The sequence below is a fragment of the Scleropages formosus genome, chromosome 8 (genome assembly GCF_900964775.1).
Source record: "Scleropages formosus chromosome 8, fSclFor1.1, whole genome shotgun sequence".
NCBI classification, from domain to species: Eukaryota; Metazoa; Chordata; class Actinopteri; order Osteoglossiformes; family Osteoglossidae; genus Scleropages; species Scleropages formosus.
In genome coordinates, this window is record NC_041813.1 from 31,185,755 (window position 1) to 31,203,560 (window position 17,806).

Consider the following 17,806-nt stretch of genomic DNA (forward strand, 5'->3'; position numbering starts at 1 on the left):
ATAAAAACAGTGTGCGGTGCTATTTAGCAGCAGGCCTGCTTGACGCACTGGTGCTGGACGTGAACGCCCTGTGTTGTGAGCAGCTATTGTAATATACAGTAATAACTTCTCTGATAACCCTTCATACTGTACCACCGGAGCACGAGCGTCCCACGACCCTCCTTTGGCTCACAGCCATGGGTTTGGGAACGGCTGCCCTGCAAGAAGAGCAGTTCACAACTCTGCTGCGGTTCTCCTTGACCGCAGATGTTACCGAACACACTTTGGGGCCCCATCCCTCCGTATGGAGACACACGGTCAGAAACTGCATGCGCGCTCTTTACTACGGAGGCCGCTGTCAGCATTTACTAACACTCAGCAAGCTCCGTGTAGCCCTGACCTGATCCTGAACAGTACTCAAGTCCGCTGGAGGTGTGCGCGTCCTTTGCTCCCACTGTCGGTAAATTATTGCTGTGCAATAAAAGTGTGTGTGTGTGTGTGTGTGTGTGTGTGTGTGTGTGTGTGGCTTTGGCGGTCAATGCAAAATGTGAGCAATGTGGTCCAGTCCAACTGCTTACATTTTCATGATGTTTGAGGAACACAGAGGTGAAGGGCGATGTCAGGAAGGCATGAGGAAGCAAACTTCTCCCCGTGTGGCACCCAACTCCCTTCCTTTTATGCCGTCCTCAGGCCCCTGAAGGTGACTCGACTGACGATGAAATTATGAAACATGTGGAGGGGCCTGGAGAAGTGCCCTGTTGTGTGTCTGCTGCATTCTTCAGATGTGTGTGTGCTTGCTTGCGTGCGTGCGTGCGCGAACGCGAGGGGTTAATGGAGCCCTCTTCACAAAGAGCTGCAGCAGCACCCTACAGCCATCCGCCGACAACCCGGTCAAACCCGGCTCACGTCGCACTCGCCCCCCGGGTGCGGATCCTGCGCACACATCACATTCTACACCAGGCTGTCATGCACAGAAGGAACTGAAAAACACACATTTATTATTATTTCTGGAGGGTATGGGGCGGGGTCAGCGTTTCCAAAAACACAAAAACAGCACGTAAAAACCAAGCAGAAAGAAAGAAAAAAAAAAAGCAGGAAAAAATAACTTTTTCTATAAAGTCAATATTTTCCCACTGTAGTTTTAAAAAGTCAGCTATACAGCTTGATACAGAGAACACTTTAAAATTAACGTTACTGTTTTAACGTTAGTTATTTCTATTTAGTGAAACAGCTACTTTTTTTTTTTTTTACAATTAAACAGTTTCAAAGTTTTCAAGTAAGAGACACCATTAGTTCGCCCTGCAGAGGAAATAAACACGAAAAGTGGGTACTGATGAAAAGAAAGTGCATTTCGTAAAATCATTAGTACGTTTCGATGAAGACTGTAATACAGGAAGCCTTAACCGTCGTTAAATTATTATTCACCGAATCCCGGCGAACACAAAGGTTTATATCTGCCGGACGTCTCTCAGCAACCTTCAGTAGCAATAGATAATATTGATAATAAAAGACCATCTATTGAAACAACAAAATTTTTTTTTTTTTTTTTTTTAAAAAAAAAAAAACTCTTTCACACTTCACATAAATGTGTTCCCATTTATGGCTTGTATCTCGAAAAGGGGGACAAAAGCGTCTGCTAAATGAATAAATGTAAATGTAATGTAAATACCTCCAGCTATGCTGCATTTTGGGGTAAATACATACTGTACACCCTTTACTGCCTGTACTCTGCCAGATTAGAGAGGTTTGTTCAAAAACTGGGGGCACAAATGAATGGATCCTGCTGCTGGGAAGAGGAAGTCGCTGGGTTAGTCATCCTGGTGTGTGCGTGTGCGTTTTTATGTGCACAGAACAGAGTTAACAAAGCACAGCCTGTCTTCGTGGCTCTTTTTTTCTGCTTTTTCTTCACATTCCTCGCACGTTTCCTGGCACTCGACGCTCCGCTCTTCGGCATGGAAGTGAAACTCCTGCGAGGACTTTCTGCCTTCCTCTCCTCCTCTGCCTGTTGCTCGCATCGGCCCGGGCGCTCCAGACGCTCGCGCTCCGCACACACTCTCGCACAAAGAGGAGGGAGGAAAGTCCACAGGCGGCCCGCCCCCTCGGCTCCGTCACGGCCGCACGCTTCAGCTCCGTCCTCCGAGCTCAGCGGAGCTTCTCAGAGCTCCTCCAGCCTCCTCCTTTCTCCTTTCCTCTCCGTTCCCCTCCGGGACTCCAAACCTTCTTGCCGAACGTCTCGCCATCTGGAAAGAGCACATTTCCTGGAGGCTTCACTCTTTGGTCCTTGGATTGCAACACCGTCTGGATAAAGCCGGGTGGAAACGGGACGGCAGATCACTTTATGTTCACGTGGAGAAGGCGAGGAGCACCATTCATTTCATGAGACAGGACAAGGGGTCCCGGAACTGCGCCAGACGCTGTACCTGCGTACCTGTCCACGTCTCCGCCTCCAGCTGTTACCGACATGAGCGAGCGGGAGCTCTATAGAGCCAGAGAAGACGAATGTAGGCATCCTCGCTGGACCTCCTGATCTCTCTGGGTCTCGCTCGGCCCAGGGGCTTCCGCCACGGCTTGGTCCACCGTCAGGTCCCAGCTGCCATGGCTCTGTCCCAGATCGAGTGTCTGAAGGAAAACCACGTGAACTGGAGGACCAACGAGTCCAAGCCCGAGTTTTTCTACAGCGAGGACCAGAGGCTGGCCCTGGAGGCCCTCATCCAAGGCGGTCGAGATGCCTTCAGCCAGTTCATCCAGGAGCAGAACATCCGGCCATTCCTGTCCGACTTAGAGCTGGAGCGCCTGGAGGCCACCGCTCAGGTCTACAGCCCGGGCTCCGAGAGTGCGAGCGGCAACGGGGACGAGAGCGGTGGGAGCAAGCGGGCTGCGCTCTCCCTCCAATACTGGCCCGACCGCTCGGACTGCTCGGTGCCGGACCTGGACATGGGTTGGCCGGACTGCGTCTCGTACCGGGGGGTCACTCGCGTCAACGTGTACACGCAGCCGCCCATGGAGGGACAGGCTCACGTCAAAGAGGTGGTCAGGAAGACCATTGCGCAGGCGCAGAAGGTATGGCGAATCTATCGAGACACCGCCAACTACTGCCCGTTGGCCTTTTTTTGCTCATTACGCGTAAGTCTGTGCTGTTGGATCGGCTACTTCGCATTGAAGCATGTCCTCACGCTGATTGCAATCCCACAAAACCTTACCTTTCAGACGCCGTTCACATTCTTCTATAACCTCTGCTAAATACAGAGACACATACTGGAAAAAAGCTGTTGCTTTGCAATCTGCGTTCAGAGCCCACCCTCTGCCACAGTCCTCGTGATCAAGGCAGCTCACTGGAATTAACACAGTAAAACTGACCTTTCTGCATAAATGGGTAAATCATTGTACGCAGCTAAGTGTCCCTCACATTGTCTCTTTCCTAAATATATTTACACACATTAACTGGGTGAGGTAAGATAAAGAAGTCAAAACATGTAAAAGTGAAACAGAGATTTAACTTACGTTTGAATTTACTGTACTTCCAGGGAAATGAGGCTCAAGTTTAAATAAAAAGCCTCTGTAAAAACCACAGTACCCCGTGGTATGTAGGTCACAGTGTACAAACTGGCCAGTTTTTTTCTGATACCGCAGACACCAGCTGACTTCTGTCCGCATGATCAGCTGCGGAGATATTTCACCCACTGTTCACGCAAACAAAAAATAGTGTTGCTGCAAATTTTGCAATGATTAAAAGGGAAGAAAAAAAAAAAAAAAAAAAAAAAAAAAAAAAAACTTCCGAAAACCCCATCCTGAAAAAGCTGAACCAATCCTTGAGCTCTAGTAAACAGGAAACTGTATAAATGGGTATAATTACCTGGTAAACTGTGACTTAAGGGGTAAATCGGGGACACGTAGAAGCAGTGTTGGAAATGCGTACATTTTCAATGTAAACTGAGGTTACTCAGAGGTCCTGGGATTGAATCCTGCTCCGGTTGTTACCCTGGATTGGCACTTTAAAAAATACCCTGCTGTATAAATGGGTAAATCCTTCTAAGTAGCTAAGTGTACACACCTCGTGTTTTAATAAATGTTAATAAAAATACTTGACAGAGCAACGATGAAATATGTTATAGTAAATAATCCTGTGGGGGTTTGGCCGAGTCCCGCTCTCCGGCGGGTTTGGAGTTTGAGTCCTGCTTGGGGTGCCTTACGACGGACTGGCGACCGGTCCTGGGTGCGTCCCCTCCCTCTCTAGACTTGCGCCCTGTGTTGCCAGGTTATGCTCCGGCTTGCAGCGACCCCTGCTTGGGACAAGTGGCTTCAGCCTGTTTACACACACACACACACACACACACTTTCTGAACCGCTTGTCCAATACAGGGTTGTGGGGAACCAGAGCCGACCTGGCAACTCAGGGCGTAAGGTCAGAGGGGGAGGGGACACACCCAGGACAGGATGCCAGTCCGTCGCAAGGCACCCCAAGCGGGGCTCGAACCCCAGACCCACCGGAGAGCAGGACCCGGGCCAACCCACTGCGCTACCGCGGCCCCTGTGTGTAAATAATCCTGTGTTAATACTGTGCTCCAGCACAGACCGGTAACATTCGCAGCCGATGAGAAAACGTTCTTCTCTCCTTCCGAAGAGCGAATTCCAGAGAGAGAAAATGTGTCTCAACGGCATCAGTTTATTTCCACCGTGATCCTATTTTGTGGTTCCTCCGACAGGTGATTGCGGTCGTCATGGACCTCTTCACCGACTTGGACATTTTCATTGACCTGCTGGACGCCGGTTTTAAACGGAAGGTCGCCGTTTACATCATACTGGAGGCCGCCGGAGTGCCACACTTTCTGAACATGTGCAGAAGAGCCGGGATGCACAAGGGACACTTAAAGGCACGTCCAGTTTTTCCTTCATCCGCTTTCCTGCCAAGGCTCACCCGTCCTTCATCAGCAACAGATGAAAAACACGTTGGTTTGCTTCTGCCGCGGTTTTTCTTGCTTCAAAGTATCGCCAACAAACTGGTCCTTTATACTCCCAAAAGGAAGTTCTAAAAGGGTTGTGGGATTGGTTTCCCCTGAGGGGACCGTGATCCTCAGACAGCTAGCAACCAGGTGCCCAAAATTACCGCACAGGCTGCTTTTTGGCCAGCTGCTGCCTCGTACTAAGCAGTCACCAGGTTTGCGTGCTGTCTGCACTAGCCCGTGGTTGCCTAAGGGCCGTTGTGGCACACCGTGGACCAGTAGCCACCATTGCACATTCCCGGCATTCCTGTTCCGCAGATAAGGCAGGGTGGGAGAGGAAACCAGGGACGCCTCTGTCGCAGCCACCATTCCCTGCTGCCCACATCTTGATGAAAGCATCCCTAGATAGAGTGGTTTGCAGAACTTATCTGCGACTGGGGAATCGCAGACATCCCAGTTGCGTGGATGAACGTGCCTTCTGTAGGAACTACGGACTCAAGTCAAGACTAGCATTGCGCTAACATGGTTGCAAAGGCTGTAGTCCCACTCAGTTGCTGCAAACAAATGGCTTGCAAGACTGCAAGGGTGATAAATTCAGGTTTACTTTCAAGAATTACGTTCTTCTGCTCCGCTGATTATTGAGAGCTAATATTGTATAATGTCACCCAATGATGATGGCGAACCTTACTAGCAGTTTTAAACCCCGGGACCTTTCAGAAGAAGGGCAGTTTAAAAGAAGGGTAGTTGGGATAACATCAGTGTGCAAACCTGTTTCAAACAAGAGCCTGGGCTGCTGAAATACCTGTTTGGACTTTCGCATGATCTGGGACACACCACGACTGTGCGGTGACAATAGGGTACGTCCCATCGACAGTCAACAATGCAAAACTTAGACACCAACAAAGTGTTTCACCGAGAAGCACTAGAAACTAGAAACCTGCAACCGGAGATCACGCAGCAGTCCTTCTCTTTCCACTCCTCCCCAGCCCGGGGGCTGTGGCCCTCAGAGGCGTCAAGCTCTCATTAGGGATACAGGAGCCGGCGGTGTGTAATTGATGAGAGTCTCCAAGTTATGGGTGTGACACGGGTGTGCCCAGGGTATGTGGAGCTGCCCTGTTCTCAGCCATGTCACGACAGGACAGCGCGGTAAATCAAACCACACACCTTCTGGAATGCCCTGCTACATGGGCTCTTCTCAGATGTGGGTTGGTCTTGTCAAGGGTCATTTGCAACGCCAAACTGCATGCATACAAAATCAGAATTTTTGGCCTGCAAGCTTCTCAGCTCAGGACACATTTTAGTTAGAAACTCTGCAAGTTGTGATCGTGGCTGTTTTTCTTCCTGTTTCCATTCAGTTTGAGGTTTGCATGATCACGGTGGGTCTATAAATTAATTCCACACCTTGTGCACCAATCTGTGTCAGAACATGCTCGTTTTCTGGTTTAAGAAAGTATTTGTTTGTGCAGATAACCCAGATTTTCTGCTAAAAACAGTAACCCCCTCAGAAAGGAGCCAATGTTTCAAGGGTTTGGGACACTCCCCAACAAGACCCTTCTGGTTGTAGTTAACAGAATCACAAACAGGCCACATTACTGCTTCGATAAGGATGGTGCAAAACAAATTTTCCACGCATTGCTTGTTTCCCAGCTGCTAAATCTATCTGCAGCCAAAAAGGAATCTATTGTAGAGGAAGTGGGGGGGGGAGAAAAAAAAAAAAAAAAAAAAAAACACTGGATTCCACAAGAAGCACAAGAGCTCCTTTTTTTGAAAAACTGCATGATCCACACTCAGATGACTGAAATATCACATTTCATCTTAAAAAGAGTAAAATTATTCAACCAAAATTAAATATGCACATTAAACACCCGTCTGAAAGCAAAGACGGACTGGGCAGGATTAATTTTTACTTTGGGTTATGTCTTGTTTACTCTACCAGAACCTACGAGTCCGCTGCACCAGGGGGACGGAATTCTATACCCGCTCAGCGAGGAAGGTGTTTGGATCCTTGGGTCAAAGGTTCATGTTTGTGGATGGGGACCGAGCAGTGTCTGGATCATACAGGTGGGTATGGTTGCATACCTCACTTATTTGCATATATAAGCCCTTGTTTGTGCATTAAGCTAAAATTTAATAAGGAATTTGTTGGCATGAACGAAGACGAAGAAAGGTTGCAATGCAATTTTCTTTCCTGTGATGCACTTTAGCTTTACATGGACAGCCTCCAGACTGGACCGGAACCTCATCACCGTTGTCACAGGGCAGGCAGTGGAAACCTTTGACAAGCAGTTCCAAGACCTGTATCTGCTGTCTGAGAGTGTGAGTCTCAGCAACATCCATCTGGAGGAGGCACCAGAACCAGAGCGAGCCCCCGCTCCTGCTCCAGCACCTGTACTGTCAGCTACTGTGGCCCGCAAACTCATCAACCCCAAATATTCCCTAGTCACCAGTAATGCTGTGGAAACCAACACCAAGATGGCATCAGAGAAGAACGATGACAATAAAAATCCTGTGGCAAAAGTGCTGAAACCACCTCGGGAGAGGCTGGAACCTCCCCCGATCCACCCTGGGCTACTGAACTTGGAACGAATTAACATGATCCCTTATCTGCCCACCTGGCCCGAGCCTGACCCACCCAGTGATGTTATTGGGTTCATAAACATCCGTGACTCCAGCAAGCCCATGCACGTTCACCTCATGCGATCCGAGCTGTTTGAGACCTCCCAGGCCATTCGGTTCAAAGATCCCTTCATCCTGCCAGTAAATCCGCTTCCCGAGAAGGCCTGCCCAAGGCCAAAACTCTCAAAAAATTCATTCTCTTCACCTCAGGTTACCCATGTTCTCAAAGATTTACAACACAGACCCCAAGAACCACTAGATGAAGCAAAACAGAAAGCACAACGTCTGGATCACGCAAGCTCTTCACCTACCCTGGAATTCCAAGTGCAACCTGTGGATCATACAAATTCTTCACCTGCTAAGGAACCAGCGGCTCAACCTCTTGACAAGACACATTCTTCACCTGCTCTTCTTGCTCTGCAAGAAGCAGCACATCCTACTGAACAGACATTACCAGTAGCATCTCCAGACTCGAAACACTCGCAACCCCAACTCCATAGATTCTTGAATGAACCTGTAGACCAAACACGTAGTCCAGCTATCCACGACTTAGAAAGTATACAGGTTTCACCACAAGAGCACCAGAATGAACCGCTGAGAGAAGCACAACCTTCAGGCCATACGCATTCTCCAGTTACACAAAACCCTGAAAACACACAGTCCCAGCAAGAGGGTCCTGCTGAAAATAAAGTTGTTTGGAACCAAACAAGTCATCCAGGTCACATCCCAGAAAAGGGAGGGGACGTATGTACGCCGGTGCCCAAACCCAGAACCATTCACCTGGTCATTAGCCCAAATGATGGTAAAGATTCATCCAAGGTCAGCATTGATACAGAGCTAGACCGAGAGCCCAAAACACAAACAAGCCTGCTAAACAACAGCCCAAATCAGACCTCAGATCCATATATTACACTCACACAGGACCCTGAAGTGCCTGATGCTCTAACCTCCTCCATTCCACAGCCAGGTAAAGGAAAAACAGAAAGTGCGGACCAGAGGTATCCGGACAGAGACGGTCAACAAAACAGACAAGAAGTAATTGCGATGGAAGAAGATGGTTGGGAAGAAATCTCTCCTGGGGAGAGTTCAGACATCTCCACGACATCAGAGGAGTTTTTTGAGTGCAATGACCTTGACGGGTTGGAACCGAGGCTTTATTCCCTGCGTAATGGTACTTGTGATGGGACAGGCAAGTCCAAAGCAGTCCAATCAAAGCCAGAGCCACTTCAAGGAAAGAAGCACCAAGAGAAGGCAGCAGATGATGGTCAACAAACCATTGTGGAAATTAGCAGTGAGGTTCTGAGAAACCCCAAGTTGGTGACACACAACTCTGATGGTGGCAAGAAGAAGGTATGTGTTCTCCTGAAATATGTTATTAGCTGTAAAGATTAAAGATGAAGTTGCTGGTCATTTCCATGTGACAAAACCTTCTTGTTATCAAAAATGGTGTCCATATGGCACACTAGCTCAGACTTTAACAACTCTTTTGTGCCTCTTTCACTGCAGCATCAGACTCCAGGCAGATCTCCGGCTAGGACCACCTGCACAGATGCAGGAGATTGGAGATGCACGCCCACCGGGACAACGGCTGACAAACCGGATAGATACTGCTACACGGCCAGTCCTGCAGGGCACACCGTGCAACGGCGGCATCTCCGTGAGAGTTCAACCGGTCAGCTGTCCCACAAAAAGCCTGCCGTTCTTTGGTCCCGCGGGGGAATGACGCAAGTACTTCTCGGGAGTCTTCAGCCTGGGTTGTCCAGCAGGCCGGCGTGGACACAGCTGGTGAGGCCCAGGACCGCTAGATCCTCTGGCCAACGAAGACCCACACGCAAGCGTCATGCTGCTCGGGGTGACACCCGGACCACCACGGGGGTCTCCTTAGCCGAGATGTCCAACTTTAGACACCTAAGGGCAAAGACTAGAACACCACCTCAGCAAGAACAGCGTTTATGAACACTGAGGCGCACCACAATTTTCGGGTCCTCCTCGTAGAAGATAATTGTACTGCCTGCTTGTCTGAACCTCGATGCAGGAATTTCACGTCCTCATTCGTCAACTATATTAATGCCGAAGGTCACGGCAAGTCCAGACTTGGCCTTCGGCAGCAGGGACGCGGCCGTCGCCGGTTTAGGGTTCGATTTCTCTAATATGTTCAGGTAACGGCGCAACACGTAACCTCGGGCGATGCCAGCAACTCCGTATTTGTTTTGTTCGATGTTAAGACATTATTTACAGTACGCTGTACCCTGCTGGAAGCTGTGCAAGTTTCCAGAAAGTGCACAGAATGTTTTAAGCTCCATCTGACTTATTGCTAACAATATTAGCATGGGTTAAGTTGGACGCACAACAGTTGAAATTGTTCCAAAGGTCAGTTCAGTGTGGCAAATTTAAAGATAAAAGGGTGCTTACGTCCATGCGTGGCTGTCGTGCTGTAGAAATGTCAACAGGCACCAGGCTCTTATCAGTTTTTTTTTTTTTTTTTTGGGGAGAAACGGCACATACGTCCTGCAACAGCTGCTAAACAACATTGCGGGACTTGATGATCATGAGACAGGTCACGTCAAAAGGACACCCCGTCCAGGTCAAAGTCTAACTGGCTCCTTTTCTACAACTTACACTTTGATAATAAATGACTGGTGGGAACTGGGTCTTTATCGTGTTTCTCACAACAAAAACAAGCATGAATGATCAGAAATTTTCTCCTTTTTATTATAAATACTCTTTATTTAGGACTAAACTGCAAATGGGGAAAAATATAACTATGGAAAAACAAAATTGAGTGCAAGATTAGCAGCTTTAAACATGCTCTGGGTGCCCTGGATCGCGCCACAGCTGTTGGGGGCTTTCCTCCGAGCAGACATTGCATTCGCTCTTGGTTTCTTAGCGACAGCGTACAACTCCATCCTCACAGACCCCCCTCAGCTCGAAATGAAAAGAAACTCTACAAACGGTATCTGTGAAGAGCTGCTGGAATCGGAAATCCAAAACGGTCTCTTACTCTGCAAAAAAAGGTTTCTGCTGTCCGACCTCAAGGCCGAACCGACGAGGAGACCCCCCTTGGAGTCTCAGGTAGAAATTGGCTCCATTTCCACCACAATTCAGGTGCAAAAGAAGCAAACCATTAGTGCAAGGGACCTCGATGCTGTCCTGTGTAAATACAAAGGTCAAAATACCTTTCCGGAACATTCCCACGGGTGCAGCTACTGACAGCACTACTGTTATTTTACCACAGTAGCTTTCCAAAATACATCCCCTAATGCCACTCCATCCTTTATTTAAAGATTATGAACAAACGGTTTACGGGTACTTTTTAAATCAGTACGTATCAGCTGTGGTGGTTAGAGGAACCTGGGTCTGAATCCCACTTTCATCAAGGTACTTAAGCTGAACGGAACTGGAAAAAAATTAACCATGTGAAAAAGACATCACTGTAAGTAGCTTTGTACTCGAGCCGAAGGTTCTAAGCCCCCCTTGGAAAATGAATAAATAGTAAGAAATAATGCCCAAAGTGTTATTGGTTTATCTTTGCTTATCCCCAGAGCCCACGGCCATTCGTAATGACTGCAGCGGGGACTGTCGGGGCTCGTACGGCTCCCAGGTAAGCGAGCCCCACCTGTGCGGGATACCCAGTCGACTCTGCGGGACAGCCCTGCCAGGAATCACCTGTGCAGACAGGGAGAAGGCTTGACTCACCTTTACCACGACCACACCCACCCCAGACGAAAATCATCAAAAACCACAGATACGCACCACCCTGCATGAAGAAAAAACAAAAAGCCTGGATCACGTCCATCAATAAAACAGAACTTTAGGAATGGCGAAGATGTAATTAGCGTCAAGTAAGTTCAAACCACTACCTGTCTAGCAGCACTTGTTTTGCACTGCCGGGAAACCTGTTCAGGTGAGCTCCAGCTCAGATCAGTTTCTCTTGCAGTAACTCTGCTGCTCTGGAAATCATGCACGTTTATGTGTATTTCCAGTACAAGTTTTCCAGCGGACTCTGTCTGACCACTATGACAAGAACGGCTCAACACCTGTGGTTGGATTTGGGTGGCGCGCTACAGGCGTGCCAGCTACGGTTCATCGCCCACTTATAAGAAACCGCTTGGACCGAGTTTTATGTCGCATGTAGCGCTGGACGCACGATTCATTCCAGGAAAGATGAGACACCTGCGACACGGACACGAGGGGATCTAGGGAGGAGCAACGTTCTCATTCATGCAGTCTGCCGACAACAGCGCTGCTCTGCCCCTCGAGTCCGTGCTGACAACACGCGTGACGCCGGCAGCAGTCAGCGTGTGCAGACTGGCCAATAGCGGTCGATAAGAGAAAGTCATTGTGCGCCTCTTCTTCTTAGCTGGCCTGCATACTCCACACACACACACGCACACACACACACACACACACACACACACTTACTTGAGCATAATTTTATGTGATGTCAGCAGAGCAGAATCATGGGTAATGTGAGCCTAGGCAGACTAAAGGCTTTCTGATGCAATAGATGCCCCAAGGCGGTTAGGGCTGTTGGTTAAAGTCCATGGATCCATGGGTGTTTTTACAGTGGTAACACCTTCTTTCTCTTAATACACCTGGAGCTGTACAGAATCCAATTGGCCAACAACAGACCACCACCAAATTCTCTTCACCAGACCAGGCTCCCTTGGTAACCCACAGCCATCACCTCCCGCTTTACATCTTCTCTAAGCACCCAGGATGACCGCAGAACATCCATCTGTTACTAACTGCTTATGCAGGGCAGGCTCATGGTGGCTAGGAGCCTATCCTTGAAACACAGGCTGTGGCACGGGGTAAAGCCTGGACAGGACTCTCGAGTCAGTCATACACAATCTAAGTACAATTTACAGTCACCAGCGCACCGGCAAGTGGAAGAACATCGAATTCTCGTTAATACCCTGCTTATGGATAGTAAAAGATACATTGTTTCCTGTGTAAAAGTCGTCCGTGCTGCAATAGGAGCACCTGCCGCAACAGCAGCTTTGCCCGGAACGTACACTGCAGCCCAAGAGCCTGCCCCCTACAGATGTAGAGGGTATGTGTGCACTTTTTAAAAGACATCTGAAAGAAAAGGGTGTGTTTACATGTATTGAGACCACAAGTGCAAACAATTGGGGGTAGGGTGGGCTCAAATTTTTTTTCCCCCCCTTTTTCTGAAACTAATACACGTGGTGGATCCTCGCTGCAGTCTCCATTACTTTATGAATTTGTCGCCACCCAGTGGCAAGCGGTAGTATTGCAACTTCATACACTCACACGCCCCCCCCCCCCCCAACCAAAAGAAGGGGATTCAAACCCAAGATGGGTGCACGTAACAGCACTAACCCCTCCATCACCTGCCAAGTCATTTGCACTATCAACATACATCATGATACCGTACACAGGCTAACGTGTTTACCACACTGACTAGAGAAATAATGCATGGTAGTGGGGGGTGACGGCTCTGGTTACACAGCAGTGTAGAGAGAAGGCGGAAGCAACTCACTGTCACGCTCAATTTTCTTTATTTCTTCAACTGCGCAAAAAAAAATTAGTACAAAAGCTTGTATTTCCATTGCACAGCTTGTGGGTTCTCTTTTTCTTTTTAAAGCCATCATCTTTGGTTAAAGAACAGCATGACCTCATGGTCGACCGCAAGCAACAAACCCCACGGGATATCAGCTCACGCTTAAAAGAAGAGCACGTCTGCAGTTCGGCGTAACACAGCTCCCGTTTGACCGTCAACCGCATTCTGCCGGTTCCAGAAGTGCGTTTACGGTTAGAAGTCCCCAGAGTTGAAGGTGGATTCTAGCGGTAAAACATCCTATTTAACACCATCCAAGAAACTGTAACAAACCAACGTTCTTGTTCCCAAATATCACTGCTGCGAAGGCGCACCTTTCCTGCGAGTGACACGTGTGCGCGCACGCACACACACCTGACATTAAACAGTACAGGTGCTCACATCTGCATAAATGCAGTTGTTTCCCACTTGATTACAAGCAAAGTGTTATAATAACGAACTACGGCGGGAGGGTGGGGTGGGGGAGTGGTAAGGAAGTGCCTCATTGCACTGCAGGAGGAGGCAGCGAGTACAAAGGCTGATGGGAAAGAACAGAAGTGAGGACAGTGTGCGAGACACGCACAGTGACGCTCGCTGGGTACGGACCCCACCCCCCACCAGCAAACAGACGGCGACGCTCCAACACGACTCCAACTGCTCTCAAGGGTCACCGGCGCCAAAGGCAGGAGTCCACCGGGGCGGCTCCCCCACCCCTCAGTCGTCGACGCCGATGTTGCGGAACAGGTAGGACATGGACTCGCCGTTGTGGATTCGCCGAATCGCCTCCGACAGGATCATGCTGATGTCCACCGTCTTGATCTTAGGGCAGCGCAGCTTCTGGATCTCGTGGGGGACGGTGTTGGTGACCACCACCTGCCAACGGGGTAAAGCGGTGGTCAAGCAGGTCCAGTCCCTCCCCAGCCTGACAGAGCAGAGCCCAGGCGAACCGCTGACCTCATCAATGGCCGATTCCTCGATGAGCCTCGGCGCGTCCGAGGACAGGATGCCGTGCGTTGCCATGACGAAGATCTTGTACGCGCCCCTCTCCTTCAGGGTCTCTGCTGACGCCACAAAGCTGACCACGTCATCGATGATGTCATCCTGGGGCGGGGGGAAGCAGCTCAGCGAACCTCAACCGAGCTAAAGGACGGCGTCACCCTCGCCCTGCTCAGCCTCTCGCGGCCGTCGCTTCCGGAACATTCCCCCGAGAACTCACCACGATGATGGCGATGCGGCCCCCCACGTCTCCCACCACGGTGATCGGGGGCTTCTCCTTCGGGATGAGCACTGGGCGACCGAGAAAAGGCGACAGGCGGCCAAAGTAAGAGTTGCGTTCGGCCGAGGCTTTTACGCCGAGAACTACGGGTGGTTACCAGTTCAAATCTCAGAGCTCTCACTCACAGGGGATCTCCAGGCCGGGGTGGATCGCAGCCACGCTCTTGAGCGCAGGCGGCGAGTGCCGTCCGTCCACCAGGTCCGACTCGGCATCCTGCGCCTCTCCGTGGATCACGGCGATGCCCAGCCGGAGCCTCTCGGCGAAGGACTGCGCCCTACGCGGCGGGGAAGGGAGGGAGGTACAGCGCTTACAGCGGCTCCTACCTCGCCAGCGCGCTCGGAGGAGCCGAAAAAGCGGTCGAGGAGCTCACCGCTTGGCCGAAGCTGGGGATTTGGCGACGATCACCGCGTTCCTGTAATCGGGGATCTGCGGAGGCGAGAACGGCGCCCTTGGTCATCGCTCGGAGAACCCGAGAGGCGCCCGCGCTCCTCTCGCCCGGCGGCGCCTACCTCCTCCTGGATGTACTGCAGAAGGAACGGGGAGGCACGCAGATTGTCCACGGGGACGTCGAAGAAGCCCTGGATCTCCTTCTGGTGCAGATCCATGGCGATGAGGTGCGTGAGGCCTGTGCCGCAACAGGGAGGGGCAACGATCTCGCACGGCCGGACGGGACGGGGTTCCGCTTCCTCGAACCCGGTCCCACCCGCCGGCCTCACCTGCTTTGCACATCATGGAGGCCAGCAGCTTGGAGACGACGGAGCCCCTCTTGCGCATCTTGCACTGCTTGCTGTAGGGGAAATAGGGCACCACGCCGGTGATGCTGCGGGCGCAGGATGTGCGACAGGCGTAGACCATGATCAGCAGCTCCATGATGGTCGAGTTCACGTCCCTGAGGAGACGCCGCCCGTCACCGTGGCGCCGAGAAGGGACGTCAGGGCTCGCTTGTCGGCATTGAGCTCTAAACCACCTTAGCGCCACTCAGATGCGATTTTTAACATCACCCACGTCCTGAAGTGACACACTTAAGACGTCACCGAATCCAACATTTAGGTCTAGTCCCACTGCTATCAGAAGGTATGAGTCCACCTAGACCCCTGCAAATAACTGCACCACAAATTAGAATAACTGCAAAGTATGTACTGCATTTTCTTCAACGAAACACAATCCGTACCACCCAGCGACTCAGTTGCGTGCGCGAAAGCGTGACGCGTTCCCGTTTGCACCGCGTTACAGGAGTCACGTCATTCGTCACGGCGACACCGGCAACACCTCCACCGGCGCTCCTCCCGCCTTCAGGGGGCGGCGGCGCGCAGAGACTCACCTGGACACCGTCTGGATGATGAACACATCCTTGCCACGCACAGACTCCTGGATTTGCACACGCGTCTCTGGGGGGGCGGAGCGGGGGGAGAGAGATGGGGCAACGAGAACAGCAGGCGGGCATGAGATCCGCTGTTGAAAGCGGCGTCACCCCACCTCACGGGGTTAAAGCCCCTCTGCAGAGCAAAGTATTCAGCGAGCGTTGGCACGTGCGCAAGAGGCAAACTAAGCAAACGGCGATTATCCGCCTTCCACCGAGGGGGCGGAGCTATCATCAGGGCAACATTCCCAACATGTGACTGACATTTGACCTCAGTGATCCTTTGCCATTGTGTTCCACACACACAGGGCGGGGGAGGGGGCCGCTCACCTCGGTTTGCTTCCTGGTACACCTGCACCTTCCCCAGCTCCACTCCAAGGCGCCTGCAGCCCAATGTAAACATTATCGTGACATGGACAGAACACCATCACCTAGAGGTTCTGGGGTCAAGTCCCACTGCAGTCAGACATAAAGCAAAAAAAAAAAACAAACCCCTGCGACAACACGAGCGGCAGCTCCTCACACCCCCGAGTTCTTAGTTGTCCCGAACGTTCCGGCAAAGTTGCGGTAGGTTCGGAACTCACTCGGCGATGCGTCTGGCGAGCTCCCGTCCCGAGGGCGTGGAGTTGGCGGTGAAGATGACGAGGCCTCCCTTGGTGACGTTCATGATGTCCCAACCGGCGACGCCGCCGGGGTCAGCGCTCCTCCGGGTTTCCGCGTATCGCTCACCTCCTCCCGCACGAAGGACACACGCGCTGGCACGCCCGCCAGGTCGGGAGCCAACGTACACCAGGACGATGAGGGTAAAGGCGACCGGGAGGGCGGCGGAAGGAAGCCAGCGGCGAAGAGAAGAGGCCACCTGCTCCGGTGTCGGCCCACGCGGCAGGTCCGAGCGCGTTTCTATGGCAACGGGGAAGACAAACAAAGAGGCTCAACAGGGACACGCCCCCCCCCGTCACGGGTCACTGCGAAACCGGCAGGGCTTCCCGGAACTCGCCGAGGGTTTTACATGTTGGACCTGCGGAGGGAGACACGCGGGCCGAGTAACACGAGTCGAGTGGAGAAGCCAGGAGGAGGAAAACACGTGACCGCAGCACCCGAGCCGCGCGTTTACGAGCATCTCGACACAGACAGAGTTGCTTCGTCACGCCACGGCACGGCACGGGGACAGCGCCGTTTCGTTTGCGTCGTCGGGGCCGTGGCGCCCGCCGCATCCCTCCGGACACACGCGACGGGCGTGTCGCCCCCGCCGGGAGCGGTGCTACACTTTGTACCTGAGGACAAGAACAGCAAAGCCACTTGCCAGAGCGCGCCGCGCGTCCCCGTCCAGCGAACACTCCGATTGCCCAGTGGGCGACGGCCCCGCCCCTTAAAAGTGAGCGACATCCTCTTCGGCCAATTATGCGCGGCGCTGCCGGAGCGTGTCACTTCCGGGGCGTGCCGGATGACTCACCTGCGGCCGTTACGTGCCCCTCCTCGAGCTCCGCCCGCCTGAGAGGCGCTTCCGAGGGTCGGACGGTTCAGTTCGGTACCGCAGCGGCGAACGCGATCCGTCTGAACGGTGCCGAGCTCTTAGTGCTCAGTACGTCGTGTGCACACATGTGTAAAACACGGTTATTTCCCCGAGCGGCTTAGGGGACTCGAGTCGAACCTGCAAAACTCAACACTGCAGCCACAGTCGCACTTCCCTCCCTCCCTGCTTGCCTGCCTGCCTGCCTGCAGTCCAATACAAAGTTTCAAAGTGAGGTGACGCGGGTCTGGAACATTCGACTGAAACGAGCGGTGTTTCCCCGCCGCACACGGCCGACGCACACACGATGCGGGGCCGCGTTCTGCCAGTCGGGTGCAGTAAAAACCTGGTAAACGCGTCAGTTCCCCTGCAGTACCGCACTCTGGCCGCACGGCGGTGCTGTTGTACCAAAAAAGCGATGCGGTCGCAGGTGACGGTCAACGCGCGAAGCGACACGAGCGCGAACGTCCGGTATCTACAGGTGAACTTTGGGCCGGGAGTTACGGTCACGTAAGGTTGATGCAGCCGGGCCGAGTTGTGCAGGACGAAAGTGAGACGGAAT

General features: G+C 51.8%; 2 protein-coding genes and 1 long non-coding RNA gene across 7 annotated transcripts; 1 reads left to right on the forward strand and 2 right to left on the reverse strand.

Moving 5' to 3' along the window:
- Positions 1–1,541: 1,541 nt before the first annotated feature.
- Positions 1,542–3,708, reverse strand: LOC108941830 (uncharacterized). Its single transcript, XR_001966661.2, has 2 exons — positions 3,481–3,708; positions 1,542–2,598 (listed from the first exon to the last, which is right to left on the reverse strand). It is a non-coding gene; the product is annotated as an uncharacterized LOC108941830 (long non-coding RNA).
- Positions 2,554–11,281, forward strand: fam83ga (family with sequence similarity 83 member Ga). Its single transcript, XM_018764698.2, has 5 exons — positions 2,554–3,039; positions 4,683–4,850; positions 6,856–6,980; positions 7,124–8,885; positions 9,042–11,281. The coding sequence occupies exons 1-5, from the start codon at positions 2,575–2,577 to the stop codon at positions 9,489–9,491; spliced, it is 2,970 nt and encodes a 989-aa protein (XP_018620214.2). The 5' UTR covers positions 2,554–2,574; the 3' UTR covers positions 9,492–11,281.
- A 1,685-nt stretch (positions 11,282–12,966) lies between these two features.
- LOC108941837 (phosphoribosyl pyrophosphate synthase-associated protein 2-like) lies at positions 12,967–17,456 on the reverse strand. 5 transcript variants are annotated; one of them, XM_018764710.1, is made up of 11 exons: positions 17,188–17,456; positions 16,319–16,634; positions 16,065–16,117; positions 15,696–15,762; positions 15,091–15,263; positions 14,884–14,999; positions 14,745–14,800; positions 14,500–14,648; positions 14,315–14,385; positions 14,053–14,199; positions 12,968–13,971 (listed from the first exon to the last, which is right to left on the reverse strand). In XM_018764710.1, exons 2-11 carry the CDS (start codon positions 16,399–16,401, stop codon positions 13,813–13,815), a joined length of 1,074 nt encoding a protein of 357 aa, XP_018620226.1. In that variant the 5' UTR covers positions 16,402–16,634; positions 17,188–17,456; the 3' UTR covers positions 12,968–13,812. The 5 variants fall into 5 exon arrangements, with proteins under 5 accessions (XP_018620227.1, XP_018620226.1, XP_018620228.1 ...); XM_018764712.1 differs by lacking the exon at positions 17,188–17,456 and adding an exon at positions 17,038–17,090; XM_018764708.2 differs by lacking the exon at positions 17,188–17,456 and adding an exon at positions 17,009–17,077.
- Between the last annotated feature and the right edge of the window lie 350 nt (positions 17,457–17,806).

Excerpts from the sequence above, each read along its gene's own strand:
- fam83ga (XM_018764698.2), top strand. The coding sequence starts at position 2,575 with ATGGCTCTGTCCCAGATCGAGTGTCTGAAGGAAAACCACGTGAACTGG. Across the intron at positions 3,040-4,682 it reads CCATTGCGCAGGCGCAGAAG|GTGATTGCGGTCGTCATGGA; the intron begins GTATGGCGAATC and ends TTCCTCCGACAG. Across the intron at positions 4,851-6,855 it reads TGCACAAGGGACACTTAAAG|AACCTACGAGTCCGCTGCAC; the intron begins GCACGTCCAGTT and ends TTACTCTACCAG.
- LOC108941837 (XM_018764710.1), bottom strand. The coding sequence starts at position 16,401 with ATGAACGTCACCAAGGGAGGCCTCGTCATCTTCACCGCCAACTCCACG. Across the intron at positions 16,118-16,318 it reads CTCGCCAGACGCATCGCCGA|GCGCCTTGGAGTGGAGCTGG; the intron begins GTGAGTTCCGAA and ends ATTGGGCTGCAG. Across the intron at positions 14,200-14,314 it reads GCCGCATCGCCATCATCGTG|GATGACATCATCGATGACGT; the intron begins GTGAGTTCTCGG and ends CCCCCGCCCCAG.